Source organism: Cheilinus undulatus, linkage group 7 (assembly GCF_018320785.1).
Source record: "Cheilinus undulatus linkage group 7, ASM1832078v1, whole genome shotgun sequence".
Classification (NCBI taxonomy): domain Eukaryota; kingdom Metazoa; phylum Chordata; class Actinopteri; order Labriformes; family Labridae; genus Cheilinus; species Cheilinus undulatus.
The window spans coordinates 52,279,893-52,307,769 of record NC_054871.1 but is presented as its reverse complement, the minus strand read 5'-3'; the positions used below and the strand labels follow the sequence as shown (position 1 = coordinate 52,307,769).

The window sequence follows — 27,877 nt, the reverse complement described above, 5'->3', positions numbered from 1 at the left end:
TTAAGACTTCTATCTTTGTTGCTGTGGTGTCAAACAGTACAATTGATTTCTATTAATGATATAAAACCTCTAATTAAGAATTTAAAATGAATTAATAATTCCCATTTAGAAGAAACATTATGGTTAATATGCATTTTACTGTGTGGTTGACTAACCATCTTCTAACTGAACAGCTGACATCTGTTTCTCATCCAGGTGAAGTCAATGAACAATACTGATAGAAGCAATATGGACGTCTTGTTTGAAAATGCATTATTACTGCTGAAAAACTGGGTGTATTGCCCAGCCCTAAAAGCAATAAAATAAGCTCATGTCCCAGGCAGCGTGTGATTCTGTTTACTCCTCATAAATGGAATCAGTGCTGTTCAGCTCTGCAAACATCCAGGCGTCAGAGTTCGTTACATTGGTCAATATTTAATCAGACAACATGAGCAAACCTGAGTCCAGATAAAACAGTTTACATCAGTGACCGTAACACCGGGCCTTAATGAGAATAAACACAAACGTGCAGCATCAGTGCAGCATGAGAACAAGCTGCAGAACCTCATTTCATCAGAAATCAGCTCTTCCTGCTTCCAGCTTTAATGCAACCCTCTGGTAATCATTCACATTATTAACTACAAGTTAAACAAACTTAAAATGTCCACTGTGAAAAATCCTCACTAAAAATAACTTTTAAAAATTTCTCTTTTTGTTAATTATCCTTTTAACCTACCTGGATAAAAACTACCAATTTATTAGTTATTTTCAGGATTTAAACTCTTTAAATGCATTTTGAATACATGGTTTTATGTGAAAATTACACAAAAATGAGTTTTTTTTCCTATATAACAGAGAGGAGCTGGGGTTATTTTTAAAAATTACAATCCTGGCTGAGTACAGGATTAGAACATCATTAATTTGGATGCATTTTTTTTTTTTTTTTTTTTTTTTTTTGGAGCGTCTTAAACGTTAACAACACACTGAGGCATTCATGCCCAAAAAAAATGCTATGAAAATATTATGGATTAATTTTTTAAACACTTTTGTGGCCTAAATCAACTTCTGCCCTGATTAAATGCCAAATATTCAGTTATTGTCTGCATTTTAATCCTTGAAAATCTGGTTTGAATACACAGTGTCACTGTTTCGTAAGAAAATTATACAGAGTATATCTATTGTATATATTTTGATGCATGATTTCTTTTATTTATTTATTTATTTAATTTTGTGGAAGAATCTGATTTTAAATTCACTACATACTAAAGCCAATAGTGGACATAAATGTCCAGTTTACTCCCATTTGAATCACATCTTTTAACCAAAATTTGATCAGAGCTGAAGTTGGTCGACAGTTTAAGACAAAAAAGTGAAAAAATAAATACTTAAACAAAATTATCTGTAAAAAACTGAGCAGTTCATCCTTGTGAATAAAAGAAAGTCCAGAGTGATACTGGAGGGTTAAAATAACTCTCTAAATTTATGTAACAAACAGAACCAGGGAGGCGAGTCCACTCAGGACATGAAAGTCCAGAGTTCATCTCCAATCTGACCAGCAAAGCCTTCAGTCCAGAGAGAGTGGTCTCCCAGAGTTCCAGGGTCTATATGGGGATGGAGACGATGGTGGGAAGCTCCCCGACAGGTGGAGGGTTGTACTTCTCTACTCTCATTAGCCTCCGCAGGATGTCATCTCGGTCACGGGGCCAGGCGTAGACGTGCGTGTTCTGGAGCCAGGTGGGGACGTGACACTGCAGACATAAGGCACACAGACTGCTGAGTCACGTTCAATCATATTATACGTGTTTACAACGAGAGAGAGTAGAAGAAGAGTTAGAACCCCTCCCTCTGCTGGCAGAGATGCCCTCTCACCTTTTTGGCCCCGGGGAACACGATGGGAATGAACCTGAAATTCTTGCTTCCATTCTGGATGAACTCATTCTGGAGCTGCAAGACACAAAAACATGAGAGACAAGATAAATAATGAGTGAAATAAAGCTCTGAATACACCCAGAGTCTGAGTGTGGAAGAGTAGGGGCTGGAGCAACGCAAAAAAGCTGAGCAAAAAAAAAAAAAAAAAAAAGGTCCAGTTCTCCTGGCAGCCACCATCAGGGGAATAAAATCCTTCTAGTATTCTCAGGCTGTTCTCAGAGGCTGTAGGAGCAGACTCATGAAAGTTGAGGAAAGTGTGTAAGAGCAGACAACAGGGATGAGCTCAGCCACACAGGCGGGTCCAGGAGATGGTCTACAGGGCTGGTGTTCCTTGTCTGGAGCCAATCCTGAACCACAGACAACATCAGTGTCTCACCTCGGCTAAGGAGAGAAAGAACTCAGTGGGCCAAAGTCCTGTTTTCAGATTAAACTAAATTTTGATTTCATTTGGAAATCAAGGTCCCAGAGTCTGAAGGAAGATCAGAGAGGCCCAGAGTCCTTCAGTGCTTGAAGTCCAGTGTTTTCAGTCATCTGCTGTTGGTCCACTGGTCTTTATCAAGTCCAGAACCAATGCTGTCAGCATCTACCAGGAGATTTTAGAGACCTTCATGCTTCCATCTACTGAGAAGCTTGATAGAAACACATTTCCTTGTCACCGTCACCCACAGTGAAACCAGAACTACCAGAAACTGGTTTGCTGACCCCGGTGTTAAACTAGCCAGCTGGTCTGACCTGAACCCCATGAGGGACACCAGACTCAACAATCCAGACGAGCTGAAGGCTGCTACCTGGGCTTCATAACACCAGCAGGACCACGGACTGATCGGCTCCATGACATGAGTAGAGATGCAGAAATTTGTGCTAAAGGAGCTCCAAATACTGAGTGATAAATGAGCAGAATTTTCCAGAAGGTCAACATTTCTGTATTATAAATCCTTTTGGGCTGATGGTCTGTGATATTCTAATATTTGAGATTGTGGACTCTTGAGTCTTGTGAACTGTAAGCTTTACAAAAACTGAAATATTTCACTATGTATGAGGTGAATTTATAATATATGGAAGTTTCCCTTTTTGAATTAAATAACAGGACAAAAATAACTTTTTCATTAAATTCTATTATTTTAACAGTGTTACTCAACCAAAGAGCCAAACTGTTGAAAAATACCTTTGCAAGAGCCACAATCTAAGGGGTGAATAATGGCAAAAACGGGTTAAAGTGGCACTAAGAATTTTTTTAAAGGTGGCAAAAATGGTCAAAAACTGGGAGAGAAGTGGCAAAAATGGGTAAAACGTGAGCATGAAATGGAAAAATCTGGGAGGAAAGTGGCAAAAATAGGTGATAAGTGACAAAAAATGAGTAAATGGTGGCAAAATTGTCCAAAGAGGGGTAAAAAAGTGTAAAACCATGGTCACAAATGAGTAAAAAGTGACTAAAATGGGCAAAAGCAGCAAAAAAGGTGGAAATCAATTGGCAAAAAACAGAAAAGAGTGGCATGAAAAGGGGAAAAAGTGTCATTTAATGGAAAAAGGCAAAAGGCATCTTAAATGGGCAAAAATGGCAAGAAAGGGGGAAAAAATAGCAATAAGCAGGATAAAAGTGGTAAAACCAGGTGATAAAGGGCAAAAACGGGATACAAGTTGTAATAAGAAGTGGCAAAAGTGGGCTTAAAGCAGTAAAAACTGATTAAAAGTGGCCAAAATTGAAAAAGGGCAAAACATTGCAAATAAGGGCAAAGGAAATATATAGACAAAAAAATAAAGGGTGAAAATTAAAGCCAACTGTTTAAGTGTGGGAAACAAACTGATGAATAGATCATTTCTGAGGTCAAAGTTTCTCTTTGTAGGAGGTTTTCTGCAGGAATAATGTTTCAGATTAAGACATAAAAGAGCAAAGTGTGGTTTATGAGCCTCGCGTCGAGTATCACTGTCTTAGATGCACCTAGTATTGAGAAGGAGGCTAAGCAGTGCTGGTCTCCCTTTAGTGGAAATGCTGAGTGTGTGTGTGTGTGTGTGTGGGTGGGGGTGTGTGTGGGTGTGTGTGTGTGTGGGTGGCTGGAGGGGGTTCCATGTTACTGAGGTCAAACCTATGGCAGCCTTCATAACAAGACACGTCCCATTACGGTTTCAAAAATTAGGAATGTCTCTGTCTTTGAAAATTTAGGAAATGTTGGAGAAAATGTATAACTTCAATTAAAAAATATATAACACAGGAATGGTCATTTTTAAAATTAATGTACAGTGCTTAAAAAATTAATCAGACCACCTGTCATATTTGTCTCAGAGACCATCCAGCATCATGAAGTGCTTTAATGCAGACTCTTTCATTTTCAGTCAGCTCTCCATGTTTTACCATTTGTAACAGGAATGAGGAATTTCAAACTGAATTCAACCAAATTTGAGCCGGCTCACTGGGCTTCTCTGAGAAGTCAGAAATGAATCAAGCATAACATTCAACCACTAAAACTCATTTTTCTGTTCAGGAATGCAAGTGAATAACTATAATTTGACATATTAATCAAGAAATATTAATGTGCTTTACTATTTTTTCAGTTTTTCTGTAAATCAGTATATTTGAAAATCCATGGATAACAATAATAATTCTATTTTAGCATTAAAAATATCATTTGGGTTAAAGATCTTCCACATATTGGTATATTAACCATCGCAGAAACATTAAAAATGATTTAGGTAATTACCAATGCTGTTAATTTAGGACAGCTGTGGCATAAACCTTACTTTGGTTAGGGTTAGGTTGGTCTAATAAATTTGCTAAGCACTGGAAGTATTTCAGTGCAAAAACTCCACATACTGCATCTTTATATCTAACTTCATGTTGCCTGTTTTATCTTCTGCCCTCACATTTTTCACAAATTTAAGAAAAACCTTTCCCAGTGCAGCTCATCCGCTTCATTATCAAATCAAATGCAAGAACAAACTAAAGTCCAGACCTGTTTGTGGATGTAGACGGTGTTGAACGTCCTCTCGTCGTTCTCCAGGCCGACAGGTGAGGCTGTCACAGTCTCGTAGTACTTTGGACTGATGATGATGATGATCAGATATTCTTTCTGAGTGAACGAAGAAACAAAAGCAATCAATCAATCAATTAATCAATCAGTCTTTGTATAGAACATGAACTTCATCGATTAGCTGCTTCAAAACACTCAATAAAAAGAATCCAAATGTAGCAAACATCTGGATTATTTCAGGGCTTCTCTTTAGATGTTAATGTGGAGATTCTACTAAAAACATAAAATCATGTGAGAGTTTTTAACCTCGCTGAGGTATCGCTCCATGAAGTCTATTTTGCTGATACTTCTGAACTGCTGCTCAAAAATATCAATCTGAAACAAAAGAGGACAACAGGAGGTTTAACTCTTCATCAAAGTTTAACATATATGAGGTCAGGAGCTTTTTGTGGCTGAGCTCAGTCTTTATCAAACTGCTCTGAGAGAATAAAAAGGTGCATACATGCGTGTCGAAGCCGTTGTGTCGCAGCAGAGCAACAAAGTTAATGATCTCATTGACGTGCTTGTCGTTGTCGGCTTCATATGTGACGAAGACCCTCCCTATATTGAAGACAAAGGCATTGATAGATGAATAAACAAAATCAAAGTGAGTAAAGAGTTGGTGATAGTGTGCAAGGCTTACTCTGCTCCAGAGAGAGGGGTGCGCTGCACGGAGGATGCTTCTCAGCAGCTGGAGGTTTGTAACCACTGCAGGGAGATGACACTGATGTTTAACTCTCTTACAGACATAAAGCTCCCATCCTAATTCTGCTGTATTTCTGTATTTAAATCAAACTCACGTGTGTGTGTACCGAGCTCCAGGGAGTCTATAGTAGCTTGGATCTACAGAGAGAAGAACATGTTTAATGAACAGAAGCCTCAGTTACTGCAGGCATTTGTGAATCCAGAGGATTTCATTTCAGTTGAGCTATTCTGGGCAAGAACTCTGCAAAAGATGTAAAACAATAAAACCAAGTAAAGTGCCAGCAGTCTGAATATTTCTACCCACTTCAAAAGTACAGTTGATCCCATGTGTTTGAAAATAACAGCGACTCTAGATTCACTAGTACTCTTCATAAAGGCCTGGTTCTTATAAATGTAAAAGAACTTGAACTTAAACAGTCAAAGCACGTTTACACCACAGGCCACACCTACCCATTCACACCATTTCACTCCATTCACACCACATTTAAACTGGCTAATCCCGGTCAAACGCATCCATACCCAATTACACTCCTCGTACAGAGCAGTGGGAATAAACTGTCTTGGTAAGTAAAGTAAGTTAGGTGTCTTGCCCAAGGACACGTCGGCATGTGGCTGTGTGATCGAACCCACAGCCTTCAAGACGACCGCCTTTACCCACTGTTTCACAGTCACCTGAGTTATGAAGTCCTCTGATGTTGTTCTTAGCAGAACCTTCAAACTCAGAATTCTTCTTTAAATGTTTAGGTTTTTGCCAGACTTGGTGGGACATTTGTTGTTCTTACATGACACGGTGCAGTCCAGATATTTGGCTCTGGTGGGCCTGGCCCACAGGCCTCTAATTGGCAGGTTTTAATACTGATTAAATAAAGAAACTGGAGCAGACAGAGCAGGACAGTTTAAACTCAGAGTGTCTCAGTGAGAGCAAAAATGTAAGGCATAAACTGGTGCAGGCTGATCGCTCTTCTTCTATGTTTTGTAGGTGAAAGGAAACAGAAATTACTTCATCAGCCTGCAGCTACACACTCAGCAGTTTGAAGCATTGCTGCATATTAACCTGTTCTGATGTTGAACCTAATCCACATGTAAACTTAATCAAACTTATCATAACTTATAATAAGACGATGACACTCACATATTAAACTGTTGAACACAAACAGGCATTAAAAAGTCAAATGCACCACATTCTTTCCATAACCAAGGAAGTTAAGTAGAAACATATCTACTCATCCATTGTCCATCTAATCTGTTTTTATCTGGCTTCTTCAGTCACATAAACCTCCTAACCATCCAGTATAGAGTCCCTGGTAGACCCTGGTCTACTTGAGCTACAGAGAGGAAAAGGAAATGGTGCGTTGCATGACCTGTTAGGACACTGATAGAAAACTGTAATCAAGCTGATTTTTTGAGTAAATGCTCGCTCTCTGAGTTAAGAAAATCTCTCTCTGTGCTGTCTGTGCTTATAAACACTTTTACCAGGCTAACTGGTTCCCTGTATCGGGCTGTAAATCATTTTTTTCTTTTTTAAAAACAATCACTGAAGAACAGGCGTGTAGGCGACTCCTGGGGCTGTTGAAGTGAGCCTCAGATGGATGTACTGCAGTTTTGTTTGTTTGTTTATTTTTCAAAATAACCACTGGCTAACTTGTTTCGTACTGTTATGCATCATCATACCGTATCATTTTTTTATTGGATCACATTGTTTTAAAGTCATATGGTATCAGGCTGTATCATATCAGACCGTATCATTACCTTACTGCTCCGTTCATGTTGTATGGTATCGTACCGTTTCGTACTTGGTCGTATGTATTGCTTTTATATTATCGTTCATACCGTATGATGGCGTATCGTAGCATTCCACATCCTAATTTATCTGTACTGTATTGTTTTTAAGCATATTGTTTTGCATTGTATTGTATCATATATGATTATATCATTTTTATCTTATCAAGTGTTTTTATCATACCATGTCGTATCACACTGTATTGTATAGATTTGTATCATATATTATATCTTTTGCTGGCACTGTATTGTCCCATATCATACTCTACTATACCGTATCTTTTGGTATCATTTAGTATCGCATTGTATGGTATTGTATTGTTTGATATCATACTGTATTGTCAGGGGTGGAAAAAACTAACTACATTTACTTAAATCACTGCAATTAGGATTTTTTTTTTTTTTGGCTCTTTTTCATGTAAGTTTCAGCCAGAGTAACTGTACTTTAGCTTGAGTATAATTGTACTGTTCCACCTCTGGTTTCTAGCACAGAAAACATCCCACCTTTAAACAGCTATCTGACTCTCTTTATTACTGCAGTGTGACTTGACCTGAAAAACCTGATTGGAGATCCACAGGCTCCTGTCGTTACTGCCAGTAAGGAAAGTTCAGATTATACTGACAACTCCTCAGGATCTGCAGAAGCTTGAAAATTCATCTGTTTTAGATTGCAATAAGTCCTGCTGCAATTTTCACACTGCAGGATTTCTTTAAGCAGAAATGTGTTTGCAGAAATCTTACTTTCCTTTTGCTGTGAATGTTTTCTAATTTAAAATGAGAATGGCATAAAATGATCAGTCCCATCAATACAATTCATCTTGCATCAAAATACTGACAGATCAGAACTGTTCAGCCCAGTAGTAAATTTACTAATAACTACTAATTTACTAGTGTGATCAGAGTAGATGAATAAAGACATTTAATTCATTTTTGATCCATGAATCATGTAAAGTTAAATACATGCCAGGAAAGAACCATTTATATTTAGTCTCATATTGTGTTGATTATAATCGAGAATGATTTATTTGCTTAAAAATACAAAAGATTAAGAACTTAAAGGGATACTTTAACATTTTGGCAAATTTGCCCATTGCCATAATCCCTATAGTCCAGAGGTGGGTAGTAACGCATTACATTTACTCCATTACATGTACTTGAGTAGTTTTTTTGAAAAATCCTACTTTTGAGAGTAATTTTTGAGCAGAGTACTTTTTACTCCTACTCCGTTGCATTTGTGGTTAAAAAAACGATACTTTTACTCCATTACATTGGGCATGCACTGGTCGCTACTTTTACTTGTCTGTAATTTATTTTCATGAAGTATTTTTACACTCAGCTGAGCTCTCACAGCAGCGTGAGGCAAAATCCTCAGCACCACAGAGTAAACGGAGGAATGACCCCTCCCCCCTAACTATCAACAGCTGGAGATAATGGCTGAAGCTGTGATACCTCCGTCTCCTTCAGAGGAGCATGTTTATCCTTGGACCAACATCAAGACTCTTTGCCTTTCAAACTATGAGGAACAACAGACACATAATGCGCTGCTTACTGTGTCTACTTAAAACGGTGGAAATGTCAAGCTTCAAAAATAGCACGTCAAATCTGAGAAAGCACGTTATGGTAAGTGAGATAAACAGGCCAATGACTGCACTGCTAGTTAGCTAAACATATAAGTTCAAATCTCTGTTTTAACCTACAGACTGCAAATACACAGTTGTGTCAGTGATAAATGACGTCAGTTGTCCGACCACCTCCGCAACTCTGCCACAAATGTGATTTTACACACCATTATTTAACGTTACGTCGTAGGTGATACTATTATCATGTGTGTGTGGCATATTTCTGATTCTACCTAACACGGTTATAATTATCATGTGTGTGTGGCATATTTCTGATTCTACCTAACATGGTTATAATTATCATGTGTGTGTGGCATATTTCTGATTCTACCTAACATGGTTATAATTATCGTGTGTGTGGCATATTTCTGATTCTACCTAACATGGTTATAATTATCATGTGTGTGTGGCATATTTCTGATTCTACCTAACATGGTTATAATTATCATGTGTGTGTGGCATATTTCTGATTCTACCTAACATGGTTATAACGTGGGGCCAGTGGGCCAAAGTTGTCTTTAGTTTTAATAAGTTTCAATTTGGCTTGCCGAATTTATTGAGTGATAATCAGAATAAAAATTCATAAATTGGAGCTTAACAATTAAGTAAAAAGGGCAAAAAGTCAGTATTGAGGCCAGTTCATAAGATTAATTTCATAAATATGAGCCAAAAATCGTTAATACATGATAAAATGAACACAATGTGATTAAAAAGTAAGAACTGCAAGGTATAAATTCATGTATGAGATTAAAATCATCATGTAGAAATAAGATAGCTATAATCTCATTATATTGAATTTTTCATCCCATAATTTTAATTAACAAACATAATTTGACTGCTGCTTTATGTTAAGTTTTTTATTTCTTTTACTTTTGGCAAGTTATGCTACTTTATTTATGACAATGTGCAGTTTACATTACTACCCCTGAATAATATGTTGCAGAGGAATATGTTTTAATAAATTGCACAAAATGAAGTTACTCATAAAGTTACTCACTACTTGAGTAGTCTTTTAACAAGGTACTTATTTACTCTTACTCAAGTACTTATTTTTATGAGTACTTTTACTTCTACTTGAGTAATTATTATCATTAAGTTACAGTACTTTTACTTGAGTACTGTAACTGTGTACTCTACCCACCACTGCTATAGTCTTAGTAAGAGGTTTGTTACCTTTAGTCATCCGTGCAAGCTATTTTTAGATCAGCACTGCCGAGTTCAGAGCTGCTGTGCCAACTCAATGGAGACAGACGGTATTTTTGGCTTTCCCCCATCAAATTCATCAAATACACAATCCAACAACTCCAAAACGCTCTCGTTGACAAGTTGTGACCTGCACATTCACCACGCTATGAAATATTAACATATAATTATGTAACGGTACGACACATGAAGCAAATACTCGGAACTACTTTCCGAGTAGACCACAGGGGTGGAGTGACACAGTGTGCGTCTGTGGCAGTGCTGTAGTTACTTGGTAGTTCCGGCATTTAGCTTTAAAGGTGCAGTGTGTAAAACTGAATATCAACATCTAGAAGTGGGTTCTAGATTGCATTTCTCTGCTGGAAACTGTGGCAAACAGTTGAATTTTAATGTGTATCTGTAACGTGAATACAATACCATACCATACAATCACTTTATTTATCCTTTTTTTCCTTTTTTCCTCTATGTTACCATGGAAACATGTAAAAATCTAAGATGGCGGCATCCATGGAGGGGACCCTCCCTATGTATGAATTAAAGGTTTATTCTGAGTTGTTTTATTTTTTCAAAATAGCTATTTTTGAGTTTAGATGACTAAACACTTATTTAGATAGACCGTCTTAGAAATGTTTTGCTTTACTTTATCAAGTTTGTTCAGCTAAATGCTACTAGGCTAAATATTACACACTGCACCTTTAAAACATCTCGTAACGCTCCATGATTATTTCATAGTGTGGTGAATGTGCAGGTCACAACTTGTCCACAAGGGCGTTTTGGAGTTGTTGGATTGTGTATTTGATGAGTTTGATGAGGGAAAGCCAAAAATACCGTCTGTCTTCATTAGGGATGCAATGATAACTATAAACCTTGTAAAATTCAAGAAGCTTAGTAATACCATTTCAAATTTTAATTACCGTTTAAACCGTGTTTGATCACCGCATTTTGAAAACTCACAATGATACTGCTCAATTTCTGCAGTGCTCTGTGGCAGTAATGCAACTTCATGGATGCCAGCTGCCGTCAAACACCAGAGAAGAAAAAGAAGCAGCAGCACTCTCTCAGATGCGTGCATGCGCAGTTTGAAAATATGGCAGAAGGTTGTACAGGTTGGGGATTTCTTTAGTTAGTTCGTTAGTTTGTTAGTTAGTTCATAAGATAGATAGATAATATATTAATATAATTATACCGTATATCATATTCAGTGTTTCCCATACATTCATTTATTTGTGGCGGACCACCACAAATAAATTAGGCCCGCCACAAATAGATTTTGGCGCTACCTGTTCGCCCTCGCTCTGTGTATGTAGCATGATGTTAAAATGACTATATCGCGAATATCTGAGTATAAATTATGCGGAAGTTTTGAGCCATCAGCGTGCATTTCTCGTAAGAGTTTCACTTCTCCCATTGTCCATGAACGCATCTCTCACAGTAGAGAGCTCACTCTCTCTCCTGCACCTGCGCCCATCCAGAAAACTCCTCTGCACATGCCCATCAGCGGCGAGAAGCAAGGGAGAGGAAGGTAAACACAACAGCGTGACTAGTTAGCGGGGAATTAGCTGACTTTAGAGACAGAAACAGTGCTGGATCTGCAGCGTTGAACAGTCGTTCAGCTTTGAAAAGGAAGAGGTCTAACTCACGTGGTATTTGTTAAAATACACCGCAAGATGGCTCCGAGATAACGGCGGCAGTAACTCAATACGTCACTGAAGACATGAGCCCAGTGTTGTTGAAAAGCCAGGATTTTAAAATCTCATAAAGACATTTAACCCAGAATACAAGATTTGCATGGGTGCGAACATTTTACTGAAAAATGGACAAATGTGATCCACATCTCCACAACAACGGAGACTTATCTCAGCCTAACAGTTCAACCGTGATAATTTTGGTCACAATAACCATTAGCTTATATGAAAAAATGCATTTTTTCCCAATCATTCAGCCATAGTAGCTCCTCAGTACTTAGGTAAGCTTTACATTCAACACTATGTACTTTTACCTGAGTAGATCTAAAGACCAGAAGTTATACTCAAGTACATTTAAATTTTACTAGAGTTCAATAGTCCTGTACTTCATCTGTCCCTGTGTATCATATCATACTGTATTATTCTGGTTTGTTGAGCCCTGTCGAGTCATGTCATATCCCTTCTATTCATATAACGCATTGTATGATCATAATGTATTGCAAGGGTGTCAAACTCAAGGCCCGGGGGCCAAATCGGCCAGTGGTACAGTTTTACCCGGCCCGTAAGATCATATCATTTTTTAGTTAAAACTGTCCTGCAGGTCTGAGGTCTGCAGTGTTCCTCCAGTATAGAAATGTAAATTTCACCTTGAAGATTTAAAACATCCTTTAAGTCATAAAAATGTAAAAAAGTAAAGAGTAAAAATAATGACATAGAAAGTAAGGAATGAGGGAGAGACATCTGTCTTTCTATTCTATTTTTTCAATTTGCATCTCAAAATTCTGACTTAAACTTAGCATTTTGACTTTTTATCTCATACTGTGAACTTTAAGATTCCAATTTTAAATTTCAAGTCATATTTTGAAATTTCAAGATCATGATTTCAAATTTAATCTAATATTTTGCCCTTTTAAACTCCTAACTTTAACTTTTGATCCCATATTTTGACCTTTTATTTTCACAATCTTAAATTTTAAGTTATATCTCAACCTTTTTAACTCAAAATTTTGTTTATCTCATATTGTGACCTTTTCAACTCCTAACTTTGATTTTTAATCCTATATTTTGCCCTTTTAAACTCATGACTTTGTGTTTTAGCTCATATTTTGATTTTTAAACTCATGATTTTTACTTTCTATCTCATATATTTGCCTTTTGAAAACATTATTTTGAATTTTGATGTTGACCTTTACAGGGCTGTACGTTAACTTTTTTGCTCATAGCACATGTGCTACAGAGGTCAACAATCTTGCAGCACAGAACAAAAAACCTCTAGCACAATACATAAAGTGTTTCTTTCCATAATGTTTCTTACATCTCTAAACCAACATGTAACCAAAATATATGCTCAGTAAGTGAATGTACTTAAAATACAAAACCATACCAGCCTAAATAGCTCTCAGTTAATGTCTATCAAAGCTAACAGCCAATCATTATTAAGAATATTGGGTGCAGCTGACGGTTCATCTCCGCATTGTGTTAGGTCTATTCATATATTGATATTGATATCGGCTAAATTTAATTTGTAAATACTGCCATTTTGTATAAACCCCTATACTGTGCATTCCTAGTCAAACTAAGAAATATAGTAAAGTACAAGTTTTATGTTCTTCTGTGAGCCTTTTTTTAATGGATTTATTGCAGGCCAATTTAAAAGGACCAAGGGCCAAAGTTGGCCCACAGGCCACAGTCTGAACACCCCTTATTTATCTACTGATACTCAGAGTAATAGGAAACTATTCCTAACATTATTAGACACTCATTGAACACTGTTAGAGTTTGGTCCATGTTGTACTTTCACACTGGGTTCTGATGTTTAGAAATGAACAGATCCCTCTTTTCTTTTCTCTCTACAGCTTCAAATGCTGGAGTTTGTGGCAACAGTTTACTTGCTTCATACTTGTCCCTATACAAATAAACATTAAATAAATAAATAAATCTGTGTAATGATAACATCAGTACTATTGGAGTTAAATGGTAATTAAAACAAAAAATCTGTCATTAAAATCGTGTCTTTAGCCTAACAACACACAAAGTTTCTGCAGTGTGAAGCTGTTTTGATCTACTCCTCCGTGCTCCTGTCACTCTCTCTCTTTCTCTACCATCTCTCCATCATATACTGCTGTCTGTCTGTCCGTGTCATATCGGACCTGTATGCTAAATTCAGACGCGTATTGGCTTGTTAACGACACAACAGCAGCTACGATGTTGGTGAAGGTTATTCCTTAACCTTCAATCAGAAGTTAGCGCAGACTGAGCGCTCTGTCCTCTCACTGACAGTTCACTCATGGTTACCATCCGTGCACAACTGGAGAGAACGAGGAAAATGAAGCAGCATGAGCATCGTCTAGCCTATGTGCCTCAATAAAAAACTTTGGATTAAAGCAGTGCTCCTCTTAAACATAACGACCTTTTGTACTGTGTATACCCTGAGCCTGCCCAGTCTGTATGAATGGCTTCAGGTCACGTATCAGCTGCGGAGTGCGGCGCAGATGCAGAAGATTACGCATTATGAGACACGCACACACCTCTCTCACTTTGTTGTAGCACCTGTGTGATGAGGAGTGAAAAACTCTTAGCATAGACTAATTTTCTTGTAGCATTTGGGACATATATGTCACACTGTACAGTCCTACTTTATAACTAATATTTTGACTTTTTATCTCAGATTTTGAGCCTTTAAACTTATATATATATATATATTTTTTTTAATCTCAGAATCATTTATCATTAGTTTTTCTAACCCTTAATTTATTACCTGTGAAAATAAGATTGACAGTTTATGGTTAAATGTTGACCCCGTTGGGCCCTCAGGCTAGACCTAAATTCAGATTTTGGCCCCTGCTGCGATTGAGTTTGACACCACTGTTGTATCGCATATCATATTATATTATATTGTATTATAAGGAGTCATGCCAGGTTGTGTGAGTTGTGTTGTGTCGTATTGTAACAAATCATCATATATACCGTACTGTATTGAGTCTTGTTGTATTATATTGAGTCTTGTTGGCTTGTGTCATGCTTTGTCATGTTGAGTAGTGTTGTGTCTTGTCATACTGTATCAAATTATTGAACCATATTTTAATGGAGCAATGTCAAATCTCGTGTCATATTGTATCTAGTCCTGTTTTAATGTCCTGTTCAGTTGTTTAATTGTACTGTATCATATAATATCATACTGCATAATGGTGTCATACCTCATACTGTATGGCATCATATCTTAAGGTTTTTCATGGTGAAGTGCAGGTCCTGCCAAACTTTAATAACAAACAAACTTTTGGATTTGCAGAGGATTCTTCCAAAGTTCCTCAGTCAAACCTACTTAACTGCAAAATAAAAATGAAGTAACCACACATACTGTGCAATCAGACTTACAGTGTGGGCTATAACCCGGCTGATATGGAGGCCAGGGCTGTTTGCTGGCCACAGGCCCTCTGTTGAACCCGTCAGCAGGACACTGGGCGCAGCAGGCCGCTCCCTGTGGTGAGCAGGTGTATGACGGTAATGTGTGGTGATAAAGGTTGGCTGACGGTGGGTTGGAGCAAAGAGACAGCGGCTGCTCTAAGCTGGTCATACTCGGGCTGTGGCTGCCAGGGAGTGACATGGACTTACACCCAGACATGCAGCTCTCCTGGGAGCAGCTGGAATCTTTCCGGCTCAGGCAGGACGGCAGGCTGTTGGGATATCCCGTGCAACTGCTGGCGAGGCTGGGGTGGAGCCAGGAGTGATTGGCCTGGCTAGGGAACGGCGTGGGCTGGCTGAAGCCTGCAGGCAGACCGTGAGGAGGCTGGTACACATCATAGCTTGGGCCAGGCGGAGGGTGAGCATGTTTGTGCTCTCCCTGTTGGCTGAACATGGAGTCATCGGAGAAGGTGGAGGGATCTGGATGGAGGACGGGGTCTTCAGTGTTCAGGGTAGAGTCTGGTTTGTGAAGGATGCTTGCTTCTCGCTCCTCCATGCTCATCGTCTCATCATCCTCCTCTGGTGTGTTGTGGTGGCTTTTCAGATACCTGCTAAGCTGGCCGACATGCCTGTGAAAAAAGGTTTTATTTGTCTTTTGAGGATTTTTTTTTCTCTAAAAGTCAATCAAAGTTCTAAATACTTGTTTCATGCTCACCTATTGGATGCTGATACTGATTGGACTGAAGCGGGCAGCATTACTAGACCACGGCCTCCTCCTGACGTCCATGTGTGTCGGGTTTAAGCCTCTCTTTAAATCCTGAGAAGCACAGGAAAGAGAAGATTATTATGCCCCTGGATTCAGTTTCCACTGTACCACACAGAACAGCGAGAGTTTTAGAGGCTCATCAGCAGCTTTGACATCAGCCCACACCTCTTTCTGAGGAACATAACCTTAGATTGTGTTCATGACAAAGCGTCTCCCACACGGGGATTTCTGCTCAGAGAGTTTGTTTGATACTCTGCAGACAAACTCAGTCACATGTGGGAATAAAGAAATGAGACTTTAAAGAGCCTCAAACGGAAAAATGAAACCACAAAACTTCCAGAAAGATTAAAAAAATGGTTTGGTGAAAATGTATGAGTCATTCATAGGCTTACTTTTCAAGGCGTTGTTTAAAAACGCCCCAGATGATGTGTAAATGTGATAGGGTTGTCATGGTAACCGGAACTTTGAACTTTGATAAAACTAGAAAAGAAAACAAGCATCCATACCTGAGTGACACCACAGCAACAAAAATGTAAGCCCTGATAAACAACATAGGGTAAGCTCTGTTTTTTTAAATTACTGGAAGTTGCAGGAAAACTGTTGCACACTGTTAAAATTCCTTTAAAAACATCGGCAACATTTCATTTGTCTGATTCATTCATCTAAAGCAGTGATACTCAACGTGTGGCTCTTCTGTGATGATTTGTGGCTCTTTGATGTCGTAATTTTAAATATTATTTCCCCAGAAAACCTTAAAAACAGAAAACTTTGACCTCAGAAATAAAATCACATTAATCAGTTTGTTTTCCAGACAAAAGGATTAAATTGGCAAACTTAATTGTCCCACTTACCACATTTTTGCCATTTTCACCATTTTTTGCCACTTCTAACCCAATTAAACTACCTTTGCCATTAAATACCACTTTTTTCCTACTTTTTGCCCATTTTTTCTACTTCTTTGACACTTTTTCTCCCATTTTGCCATTTTTAACCCTCTTTTTGCCCCGTCACCATTTTTCACCACTTTTTGCCCATTTAAGCTACATTTTGCCATTAAATACCACTTGTTTCCTAGTTTTTTGCCCTATTTTGACTGCTTTTTGCACTTTTTAGTCACTTTTCTCTCATATTTTGCCACTTTTGGACCATTTTTGCCACCTTTAACTTCTTTTTATTGCTATGTCAAGCTGTTTTTTGTCACTTTTCAACACTTAAATTGTAGCTCTTGCAAAGTTTTTTTTCAACAATTTGGTTCTTTGTTTAAGCAGGGTTGAGTAACACTGATCTAAAGGCTTTTCTTGGTTTCGTTCCTCCTTTTGTATGTTCTTTTCTTCTAAGAACTTAAAGCTTTGTGCCCCGTGTTATAGTCACATTTTTCCCCTGCTTCTCCCTCGTGTCAGGACAGGGAAAAGACTACTCAGTTTTAACGACCCATCTGCATGGAATACTCTCCAGATCAGTGTTACTCAACCCTACTCAGCCAAAGAGTCAAACTATTGAAAAAAACCTTTGCAAGAGCCACAATCTAAGTGGTAAAAAGTGAAAACAAAAGTTTAAAGTGGCAATAATAATAAGCTATAGGTGGCAAAAAAAGGTAAAAAGGAGCAAAATAGACACAAAATGGCAAAATCTGGGTAAAAAGTGGCAAAAAGGGTGAGATGTGACAAAATGGTCAAAAAGCACCAATTATGTTGCAAAAAATGAGTGAAAAGTGACTATAATATGCAAAAAGCAGCAAAAAGGTGGCAAAAATGGGGGACAAAATTTGCATTTAATGGCAAAAGGCAGCTTAAACAGGTGAAAAGGGCAAAAAAAGGGGAAAATAGTAAAAAGCATGATAAAAGTGTCAAAAAGGGTAAAACCAGATAAAAATAGAAAAAACAAAAATGGATTAAAAGTGGCAAAAAATTGCAAATAATGGCAATGGAAATACACGGACAAAAAAATAAAGGTTGACAATGAATTTTGACAATTAAAGCCTGCTGTATAAGTGTGTAAAACAAACTGGTTCATGTGACTTACAATGAATAATTTCTGACGACAAAGTTGATCTTTTTTAAGGTTTTCTGTGAGACTAACAGTGTAAATTAAAACATAAAAGAGCCACATATGGCTCCATAGCCACACGATGAGTATAAGACTGATGCGAGAATGTCAGAACTCACTCTCATGAAGCCTAACCTAAATTACTGTGGTAAAATGCCTCACCTCATATGTGCTCTAATTAATCTATTTTCTGTAACTATAATCACTGCAATTAAATGCTTTACCTCATGTCTATATTTGCTCTAATTAATCTATTTTCTGTAACTATAATTACTGCAATTAAATGCTTTACCTCATGTTTATATTTGCTGTATTTAATTATTTTCTGTAACTATAATCACTACAGGTAAATGCTTTATTTGCATATTTGCACTAATTAATCGTTTTACTGAGCTGATTACTAATTTAACGTATTCACTGTAACTCAAAAGCTGTAAGAAGGCTGAGGTAAAATGCCTCACCTCATATGCACTAATTAATCTGGTTTCTGTAACTATAATCACTGCAGTTAAATGACTTACCTCATGTTCATATGTGCTCTAATTAATCTGGTTTCTGTAACTATAATCACTGCGATTAAATGCTTTACCTCACGTTCATATTTGCTGTTATTTATCTATTTAGTGTAACTATTATCACTACAGGTAAATGCCTTACCTCACATTCATATGTGCTGTTATTAATCTATTTAGTGTAACTATAATCACTACAGTTAAATGACTTTCTTCACGTTCATTCGTGCACTAATTAATCTATTTAGTCTAACTTAAGATCACTGCAGTAACATGCCTTTCTTCACTTGCATATTTGCACTAATTAATCTTTTTACTGTGCTGATTACAAATTCAACTGTGAACTGTAACTCCAAAGCTGTAAGAAGGCTGTCTGAGGTAAAATGCCTCACCTCATATGAACACTTGCATTAAAGTATCTTAAATTATCTATTAGGGGTGCAGATAACTAACAGGAAATTATTACGTCATTCTTATCGGTCCGATATCATTACGAAGAGCCCCGATAACATCTATGTATTTTTGTCAGCACGGCAGTGCTGGCGTTTGTTTTCTTTCTCAGGAGACTACACATTCCGAAACAGCAGGTGGCGCCGCAGTACACGACCTGCTATTAAAGCACCAAGAAGAAGAGAAAGTAGCAGCCCCTGTGCTAAAATGCTAACAACACGGTGGCGTTATTCAGTATTTACGGGGAGGATAACACGACCGTGTGTGTAGAATTTGCCCTGCAAAGGTCGCAAAGAGTAGAAAGAAGTCCTCGACGGATCTTATAAGTCACTTAAGAGTCATCATCCTAGCGACGTTAAAACGAAGCGGCAGCAGCCACTAGTCTTAGCCGCGGGCATTAGCAGGCATTGAAAACTGCAGAAAGCTTGCCAGAGCCAAAAGGCGCAACGTTATAATAACAAAGTCAGTCTGACAGTCTCCTGATCCATCGCTACTTTCATAGACGTAGACCTGCCTGCTCTGTTTGGTTTCATTCAGTCTGATCGACGTTATGAATAGAAGTTAGCCACAGACCACGGTGGACTTTACATTCTTAACCTATCTCTGATATGACTGATGTCAGTGCATATTTTTAATCTTTATGTCAAACATCAGCTTGCTTAAATTCTGGCATAAGCAAAACAAACAAACAAAAAAAAACAGACCCCCAAATATCTCCATTTGTTAAGCATAACAGCCTGTTATCATTTGGTTTTATGGGGGAAAACCGTCTGTCAGTTGTTTGTGTATGTTGTACTTGGTACACAAATGTTTAACTAAGAAAAGTGAACTATAGTAACAGTTGTAGAGTCAGAATGGTTCTTTGTTTTTTGAAAAACACGAGTGATATTAGTTAAAATGAGATATAAATATCTTTGCTCACTACATATTAACCCCTTCTTACCGCCAGATGTGCATAAACACATCAAATAAACTTCTTTTGTTAAATCAACAATTGAAAAAAATATATCGGTTAATATCAGTTATCACCCATCAGGAGTAGGAAATGATCAGTTATCGGTATCGGTTCAGAAAAATAGTTTTCGTGCATCACTATCTGTTATCCACCTCATCATGTAATCTGCCCACATCCTTACATATTCTAAACTTCTGTTCATGTCTAGTCAGCATTCTTGCAGCCTTTGCACATCCTGCAGCCATACTACCAACTCACACAGACCTGTATATACTAGTAAAATTCCTAACAAAAGCCTGCACATATTAAGAAATCTTAATTTCTTGTATCTGGTGTTGCTAGTGCACCGCCATGGTCCTATCAATTGTTACACATTAACCTACTTACCTGTGGAATATTTCAGGTGTTTCTGAGCATTCCATGACTTTCCAAGTCTTGCCCCCGTCCCAGTAATTGTGGAACATCTTACAGGCATCAAATCTAAAAGTTGTGTACATACACTATATTGCCAAAAGTATTCACTCACCCATCCAAATAATGTAAATCAGGTGTTCAAATCACTTCCATGGCCACAGGTGTATAAAATCACGCACCTAGGCATGCAGACTGTTTCTACAAACATTTGTGAAAGAATGGCTCGCTCTCAGGAGCTCAGTGAATTCCAGCGTGGTACTGTGAGAGGATGCCACCTGTGTAACATGTCCAGTGGTGAAAATTCCTGGCTCCTAAAGATTCCAGAGTCAACTGTCAGTGGTATTATAACAAAGTGGAAGCCATTGGGAACAACAGCAACTCAGTCACCAAGTGGTAGGCCACATAAAATGACGGAGCGGGGTCAGTGGATGCTGAGGTGCATAGTGTGCAGAGGTCACCAACTTTCTGCAGAACCAGTCGCTACAGACCTCCAAACTTCATGTGGCCTTCAGATTAGCTCAAGAACAGTGGTAGAGAGCTTCATGGAATGGGTTTCCATGGCCGAGCAGCTGCATCCAAGCCATACATCACCAAGGTCAATGCAAAGCGTGGGATGCAGTGGTGTAAAACACACCGCCACTGGACTCTAGAGTAGTGGAGACGCCTTCTCGGGAGTGACAACTTGTACTGCTCCATCTGGCAATCTGATGGTCGAGTCTGGGTTTGGCGGTTGCCAAGAGAACGGTATTTGTCTGACTGCATTGTGCCAAGTGTAAAGTTTGGTGGAGGGGGATTATGGTCTGGGCTTGTTTTTCAGGGGCTGGGCTTGGCCCCTTAGTTCCAGTGAAAGGAACTCTGAATGCTTCAGCATACCAAGAGGTTTTGGACAATTCCATGCTCCCAACTTTGTGGGAACAGTTTGAGGATGATCCCTTCCTGACTGTGCACCAGTGCACAAAGCAACGTCCATAAAGACATAGATGAGAGAGTTTGGTGTGGATCAACTTGACTGGCCTGCACAGAGTCCTGACCTCAACCCCACAGAACACCTTTGGGATGAATTAGAGCGGAGACTGAGAGCCAGGCCTTCTTGTCCAACATCAGTGTGTGACCTCACAAATGCGCTTTTGGAAGAATGGTCAAAAATTCCCATAAAAACACTCCTAAACCTTGTGGAAAGCCTTCCCAGAGGGAGTTGAAGCTGTTATAACTGCAAAGGGTGGACCGACGTCATATTAAACCCTATGGATTAAGAATGGGATGCCACTTAAGGTCATATGTGAGTCAAGGTAGGTGAGCCAATACTTTTGGCAATATAGTGTATTTCAAACACTAAAATTTATCAGTCTGAACATTAAATAGTTTGTCTTTCTGCTGCTATTTTATTAAGAATCGAGGTCAAACTTTGACAACATACAGATTTAAACTTCCTAGACAAGAAGAGCTCTTCCAACACCAACATTTTCAGTTGATATTACCTTTAAAGCCTCAGAGAAAATTTAATATCTAGATAAGTAGCAAATGTGAGAAAAATATATAATGATAACAAAAAATAAAGCTATTACTCTATTCAGCCAAATACAGAGTTAGAGGTGTCATCTACGTAGAAAGGTATCCTTTTTGCAGTTGTGCAGTCCTTTTCTCAATCATGTACACTTGTTTCAGTCTTTAAGTCCATTTCTGCATCATGGGAGGTAGATTCTGCATCCAGGAGATGGTTACATTTTTTCTTACAACAGTTTGTTAGATATACAACTTAACCCCATACATTATTTTCTATTGCTTTTGACTGACTATTGGTTGAAAAGGATTTGTGAGTGGGGGTTTTAACATTTGACACAATGTCCTCACATTTTTGTAGTTGGGGTTCACTCTTTACATATCAATAAAAACTAGAAAATTAAATCACTGATAAAGCACATCACTGAAAATAAGAGCCTAGAATAAGAAAATAAATACAGTAATAGCTCCTCTTTAAATCACACATCTTTTTGTACGTACAGTAGTACTTCATGTTTTTTAAGTTTTTTAGTCTAAAGTTGTATTTCTGCTTCTAATGATGTTGTAAAAACCCAACTTTTGGTGCTGTGAATATCAGGAGGGAGATGCTCATGGGACCCCAGTAAACACGATCATTTAAAGGGACAATCTGTCTCTTTTATATATTAAAACTAAGAGAACTGGTCAGACTCCTATTCATATGCACACAGTGACTAATAAGTGATTCAGATTCATGACAGCACATCAAAACTATAGTAAAATCACTTCTGTGACATAAAAACATTATAAAACATCTTCTCAGTGAAGTTCTAAATTTAATGAAGGGGAAAAAGTGTTTTCAAGGTCATTCTCCATGATTATGTAACTCAGGCCACACACCGCTACTTTACATGAACGTAGGTCTTTAGGAAGGTTTACCTGAAGGTTCCTGTAAGTGTAACACTCATTTAAAGCCTGGCTGTGGTCGCACAAACTACACTACATAGATGCTGTTTCCACTGACCCAGATCTCTTTATTTCTAGCTTTCACATTATGCTGACTTCTGATTCTTATCACACACGTAAAAAAAAAACAACATAAAAACACAGAAACACTTTATGATATGAGAATAAAAAACTGGTACCCACATGGTACATCTAGTACCTCGGACCCAACTACAGCACACATATTAATACTTCGTTTTGAGATCCTGCCATACAATGAAAGGCGAGAAACACGTTATGAAGGTTTGTTACATCTCCTCCCGTGTTTAACTGGCACCTTATAAAAATATTTCTGTAAACCATTTATGACACCAAGGCAGCTTTAATTCTCCCCCTGATGTTCAGCACAGTTTTTTCTTCTCAATAGCGCCAATTCAGCATCATTAAGCACCGGCAGAGTATATAAAGTATTGATTTAGCACGGATATCAGAAAAAAACAAAACAATACCCATCCCTAACTAGAAAAGCACTCAGAGAGCGCAGACCTCCGCCATTGGCCCTATCTCTCAACAGTGAAGAATCCTTAAAGAACATTCTTGGATCCAGACAGTGATCCATATCACTCCCAAAATCTAATTCACCAATTACTCCTTCCCCGGAGGGATGGAGTCACGGTGAGGCAAAGCAATGACTTCACTACGTGTGGACTGTCATGGCATAAGCTGCCTAGCCAACAGATGCACTGACAGTCTCACCCATGGTCTCACCGGACAACTGAAAGTCATGGCAGAGGGTGAATATTCCTCTATTCCTCCCAGCATTGTGAGTATTCTCGCTACAGTTCGCTGTCTTTCTCTCTGTTACGCTCCGACTTGTCTCCTCGACCGGGCGTCTTTCAAACTCTATAAACTCCAAAACTTTGAATAGAAACACACCAAAAACATGCTGCTGGGATTGAAGTTACTCATGTCCGCCATCTCCTGGTGTAAAGAGGTAACAGCGCAGACCTCCACCAATAGTCCTATCTCCCAATAGTAAAGAACCCTTTAAAAAATTCCTGGATCAAGACGGTGATACGGATCACTCACAAAATCTATCAGTTCTTCCGTATGCCATTTCTGACATTTCCTGAAAATTTCCTGAAGATCTGTCCATGACTTTTTAAGTTATGTTGCTAAAAAACAAACAAACAAACCCACTCAATCACATAACCTCCTTGGCAGAGGTAATGATAGGGTACATGACCAATAGCACAGTAACCACTAAGAAACTTACGGCTAGTTAACCGCTAGTTAATGGGCAGGCAGGGTTGGAAGTACAGTGCTTAACAAATGTATTAGACCACCCGTCATATTTGTCTCAAAGACCCTCCAGCATCATGAAGTGCTTTAATGCAGACTCTTTCATTTTCAGTCAGCTCTCCACGTTTTACCATTTTGAACAGGAATGAGGAATTCAAACTGAATTCACCCAAGTTTGAGCCGGCTCACTGGGCTTCTCTGAGAAGTCAGAAATGAACCAAGCGTAACATTCAACCACTAAAACTCATTTTTCTGTTCAAGAATGGAAGTAAACAACTATCATTTGACATATTAATCAAGAAATATTAATGTGCTTTACTATTTTTTCAGTGATTTTGTAAATCAGTCAATTTGAAAAATCATGGATAACAATAATAATTCTATTTTAGCATTAAAAATATAATTTGGGTTAAAGAGCTTCTACATATTGGTGCATTAACCATTGCAGAAACATCAAAAATGACTTTGGTAATTACCAATACTGTGAATTTAGGACAGCTGTGGCATAAACCTGACTTTGGTTAGGGCTAGGGTGGTCTAATACATTTGTTAAGCACTGTAACTGAATTACATTTACTCTCACTTTTTAAGTCAGTAGCTTTGCTTTTACTTGAGTATTCTTCTGAGGAAGTATTGTACAACCACAGCTCCAAAAAAGTTGGGACACTGCCAATAAAAGAGAATGCAATGATTTGAGAATCTTATAAACCATATTTTATTCACAATCGAACAACACAACAGATCAGATGTCAAAACTGAGACCTTTTACCATTTTATGAAAAATATTAGCTTGTTTTAAATTTGACAGCAGCGACACATCACAAAGAAGTAGGGACAGGGCAAAAAAAAAAAGGCTGGAAAGTGAGTGGAACAGTCAATTAGGCTGATTGACAAAAGTAACAGTACAAGACTGGGTATCAAAGGAGAGGCAGAGTCTCTCAGAAGTAAAGCTGGGCAGAAGTTCACCAATCAGTGAAAAACTGTATCTAAAAATTGTGGAATAATTTCAGAAAAATGTTACTGAATGTAAAATTGTGAGGACTTTAGATATCCCATCATCTATAGTCTATAAAATCATCAACAGATTCAGAGAATCTGGAGAAACATTTGTGAGTAAGGGCCAAGGCTGAAGGGGCCCTCAGGGGCCCTCATGGGCCCTCAGGGGCCACTGCATGATAAACAGCCATGATTCTGTACTGAAATCACTGCATGGGCTCAGGAACATTCCAGAAATCATTGTCTGTCAACACAGTTGGCCATGTCATCCACAAATGACAGTTAAAGCTGGATCATGGAGAGAAGAAGCCATATGTGAACAGGATCCAGAAACACCGCCATCTTCTCTGGACCAAAGCTCATTTAACATGGACTGAGAAAACATGGAAAACTGTGGTCAGAGGAATCAAAATTTGAATTTCTTTTCAGAAACTGTAGAGGTTATAGAGCAACATTCAGACAACGCCCCTTTAAGGAAAGGCCTTGACAAGACAATCCATCACAACAGCCTGGCTTCACAGGAGAAAAGTCCAGGTCCTGAACTGGCCTACCTGCAGTCCAGACCTTTAACCAGTAGAAAACATTTGGAGCATCAGAAAAGGAAAAATACAAAGACAATTCTGTTGAGCAGATAGAATCCTACATCAGACAAGAATGGGACAACAACAGTGTTCATTTCATCAACTAAATCTATGACTAAAAATACTTGTAGACAGCCTTTTTTTCCATGACAAAAACTAGACTAAAACTAACAAAAATAGATCTGTGATGACTAAAACTGACAAAAACTAAGCTTAGTTTTCATCAAGATGACTGAAACTAGACTAAAGTGTAATTTAGTTTTCATCAGACACTCAAAATCTGTGATATTTCTCCACTGTGGGTAAATCTGTCAGAAAACAATGCAGCTGTATCTATTCTGCTTCTCAGCTGTAGAAAGCAGGGACCCCAGGTTTGGTTGAGTGCAGAGAACACACTACCATGATATGATTTCCAGATTTAGGCAAGAAAATAAATGCTTGGACTAAAAGTAAAGACTAAAATGTGAGGACTTTAAATGGACTAAAACTAGACTAAAATGTTTTGAGTTTTCGTCAACTAAAACTAGACTAAAACTAAAAAGGATAGAAATGATTAAAATGTGACTAAAACTAAAATGCATTTCATTTAAAGACTAAAACTAAGACTACCATTAAAAATAGCTGCCAAAATTAACACTGGACCCAAAGCTCCTAACTGGTCTCCTCACTTCCCAGACGTTTGCAGACTGATGTTAAAAACGAGGGGGTGACACACAACGGTAAACATGGACCTGTCCCTACTTTTTAGACAAGTGCTGCTGCCATCAAAGTCAAATGAGTTAATGTTTTTAATGAAATAGTAAAATGTCTCAGTGTAACATCTGATATGTTGTTTATGCTCTACATTGAATAAAATATGGTTTATGAAATTTGACAATCATTGTCTTCTGTTTTTATTACATTTTACACAGCGCCCCAACTTTTTTTGGAGTTAGGGTTGTACTTCTCTGCTTTGACCACATCAGATACTGAGAAACAGAATGAAAACTAACAGATAAAACAGTGAGGTCCAAGCTTTGCTTCTACAAGCAAAAACTATCCAGGGTGAAGAAAGCGGGGTTGTGTGGGTCTCTGGATCATCAGTGTTGGTAAAAATGAGCTTAAGAAGTTAAACAGGGATTAGCAGAAATTTAGATTAGTGCATTACTTTATAACACTGATGAGGAACTGGCACTGTAGTGTTAGCTGTCTCAGCAGTGATGTTCATATATGCTCTCCTCTGTTTATCTCCTCTCTAAAGACACTAGAGACACATGTGTAGGGGAACTATGCATGCAGAAAGGCCATCTTTGTTTCTCACAGGGGAGTGATCCTCGGTTGGATCAAATACAGCTTACCAAGTAAAAACCTCTTCAGTGTTAACAGAAAGAGAAATCCTGATGCACTGCTGTCAGAATATCACTATCACTGGGATCAATAACCAACACCAAGAAGCTGCAGCTCATTTCAGATAAAATCACGTTTAAAATATCAAACGTGATAAAACAGCATTTTTATTGCGTACTGCAGAGAGGAGATGGTGTCTAGGCCAATAAGTAGACTACAGCTTTCCAGAATGAAACCATGGATCAGGCTTTTGTTTATTTCATCACTGAGTATTTAAAGCATGCGGAAATTCTCAGTATGCCTAGTGTGTAGTTTAATATCTGTCACAATCACTCCACAGACATTAGCAGCAGCGTTAGAGATGTTCTGCTTCTAATATCTTTCCCAAAGTCACAGTTTAAACCCTTTTCCTGTAAAAGACAAACTTCTGCTGAGTCGAGGAAGACTTCGACAGCGTCGACAGCCTCGTTCCCCTTCGTCAAACAGTCGTCCAGGTGTTCACAGAAGACAACAGGAAGGAACTCACCGTCACCGCTGCTGGTAGTCCACAGGTAAGTCAGCCTCGCGCGGTCACATTAATAAAAAGGAACGAAAACAGGTAAAGGTACACCGGGGACGACGTTCAGGTGAGTAAACACATGTCCCCCCCCCCCCCCTGCTGTCTCCTCGAGCCTTAAGACTGACGTCTGAAGATTGTCTTTACTGTGGAACGGAAGCCCCGCCCCTCCGGCAGACTCCACCTTTACCTCCAGAACCTTCTGTCTGAGCTTCTTCTGCTCCTGTTGTTCATGTCTGACTG

The 27,877-nt window shown here is 38.4% G+C and overlaps 1 protein-coding gene across 1 annotated transcript; it reads right to left on the bottom strand.

Annotated features, from left to right (window-relative positions):
- Positions 1–27,725, bottom strand: traf3ip2l (TRAF3 interacting protein 2-like). The gene is made up of 10 exons (XM_041790606.1): positions 27,605–27,725; positions 16,022–16,123; positions 15,280–15,935; positions 5,714–5,756; positions 5,557–5,621; positions 5,377–5,474; positions 5,181–5,249; positions 4,857–4,973; positions 1,849–1,923; positions 1–1,727 (listed from the first exon to the last, which is right to left on the bottom strand). The coding sequence occupies exons 2-10, from the start codon at positions 16,060–16,062 to the stop codon at positions 1,581–1,583; spliced, it is 1,311 nt and encodes a 436-aa protein (XP_041646540.1). The 5' UTR covers positions 16,063–16,123; positions 27,605–27,725; the 3' UTR covers positions 1–1,580.
- Positions 27,726–27,877: the final 152 nt, after the last annotated feature.

What these genes read in the sequence shown, in the direction of transcription:
- traf3ip2l (XM_041790606.1), bottom strand. Translation starts at nt 16,062, where the DNA reads ATGCTGCCCGCTTCAGTCCAATCAGTATCAGCATCCAATAG. An exon ending in GGAGCTCGGTACACACACAC is followed by an intron (nt 5,622 to 5,713) that starts GTGAGTTTGATT and finishes ATCTCCCTGCAG; the next exon opens with TGGTTACAAACCTCCAGCTG. An exon ending in ACCCCTCTCTCTGGAGCAGA is followed by an intron (nt 5,475 to 5,556) that starts GTAAGCCTTGCA and finishes TCTTCAATATAG; the next exon opens with GGAGGGTCTTCGTCACATAT.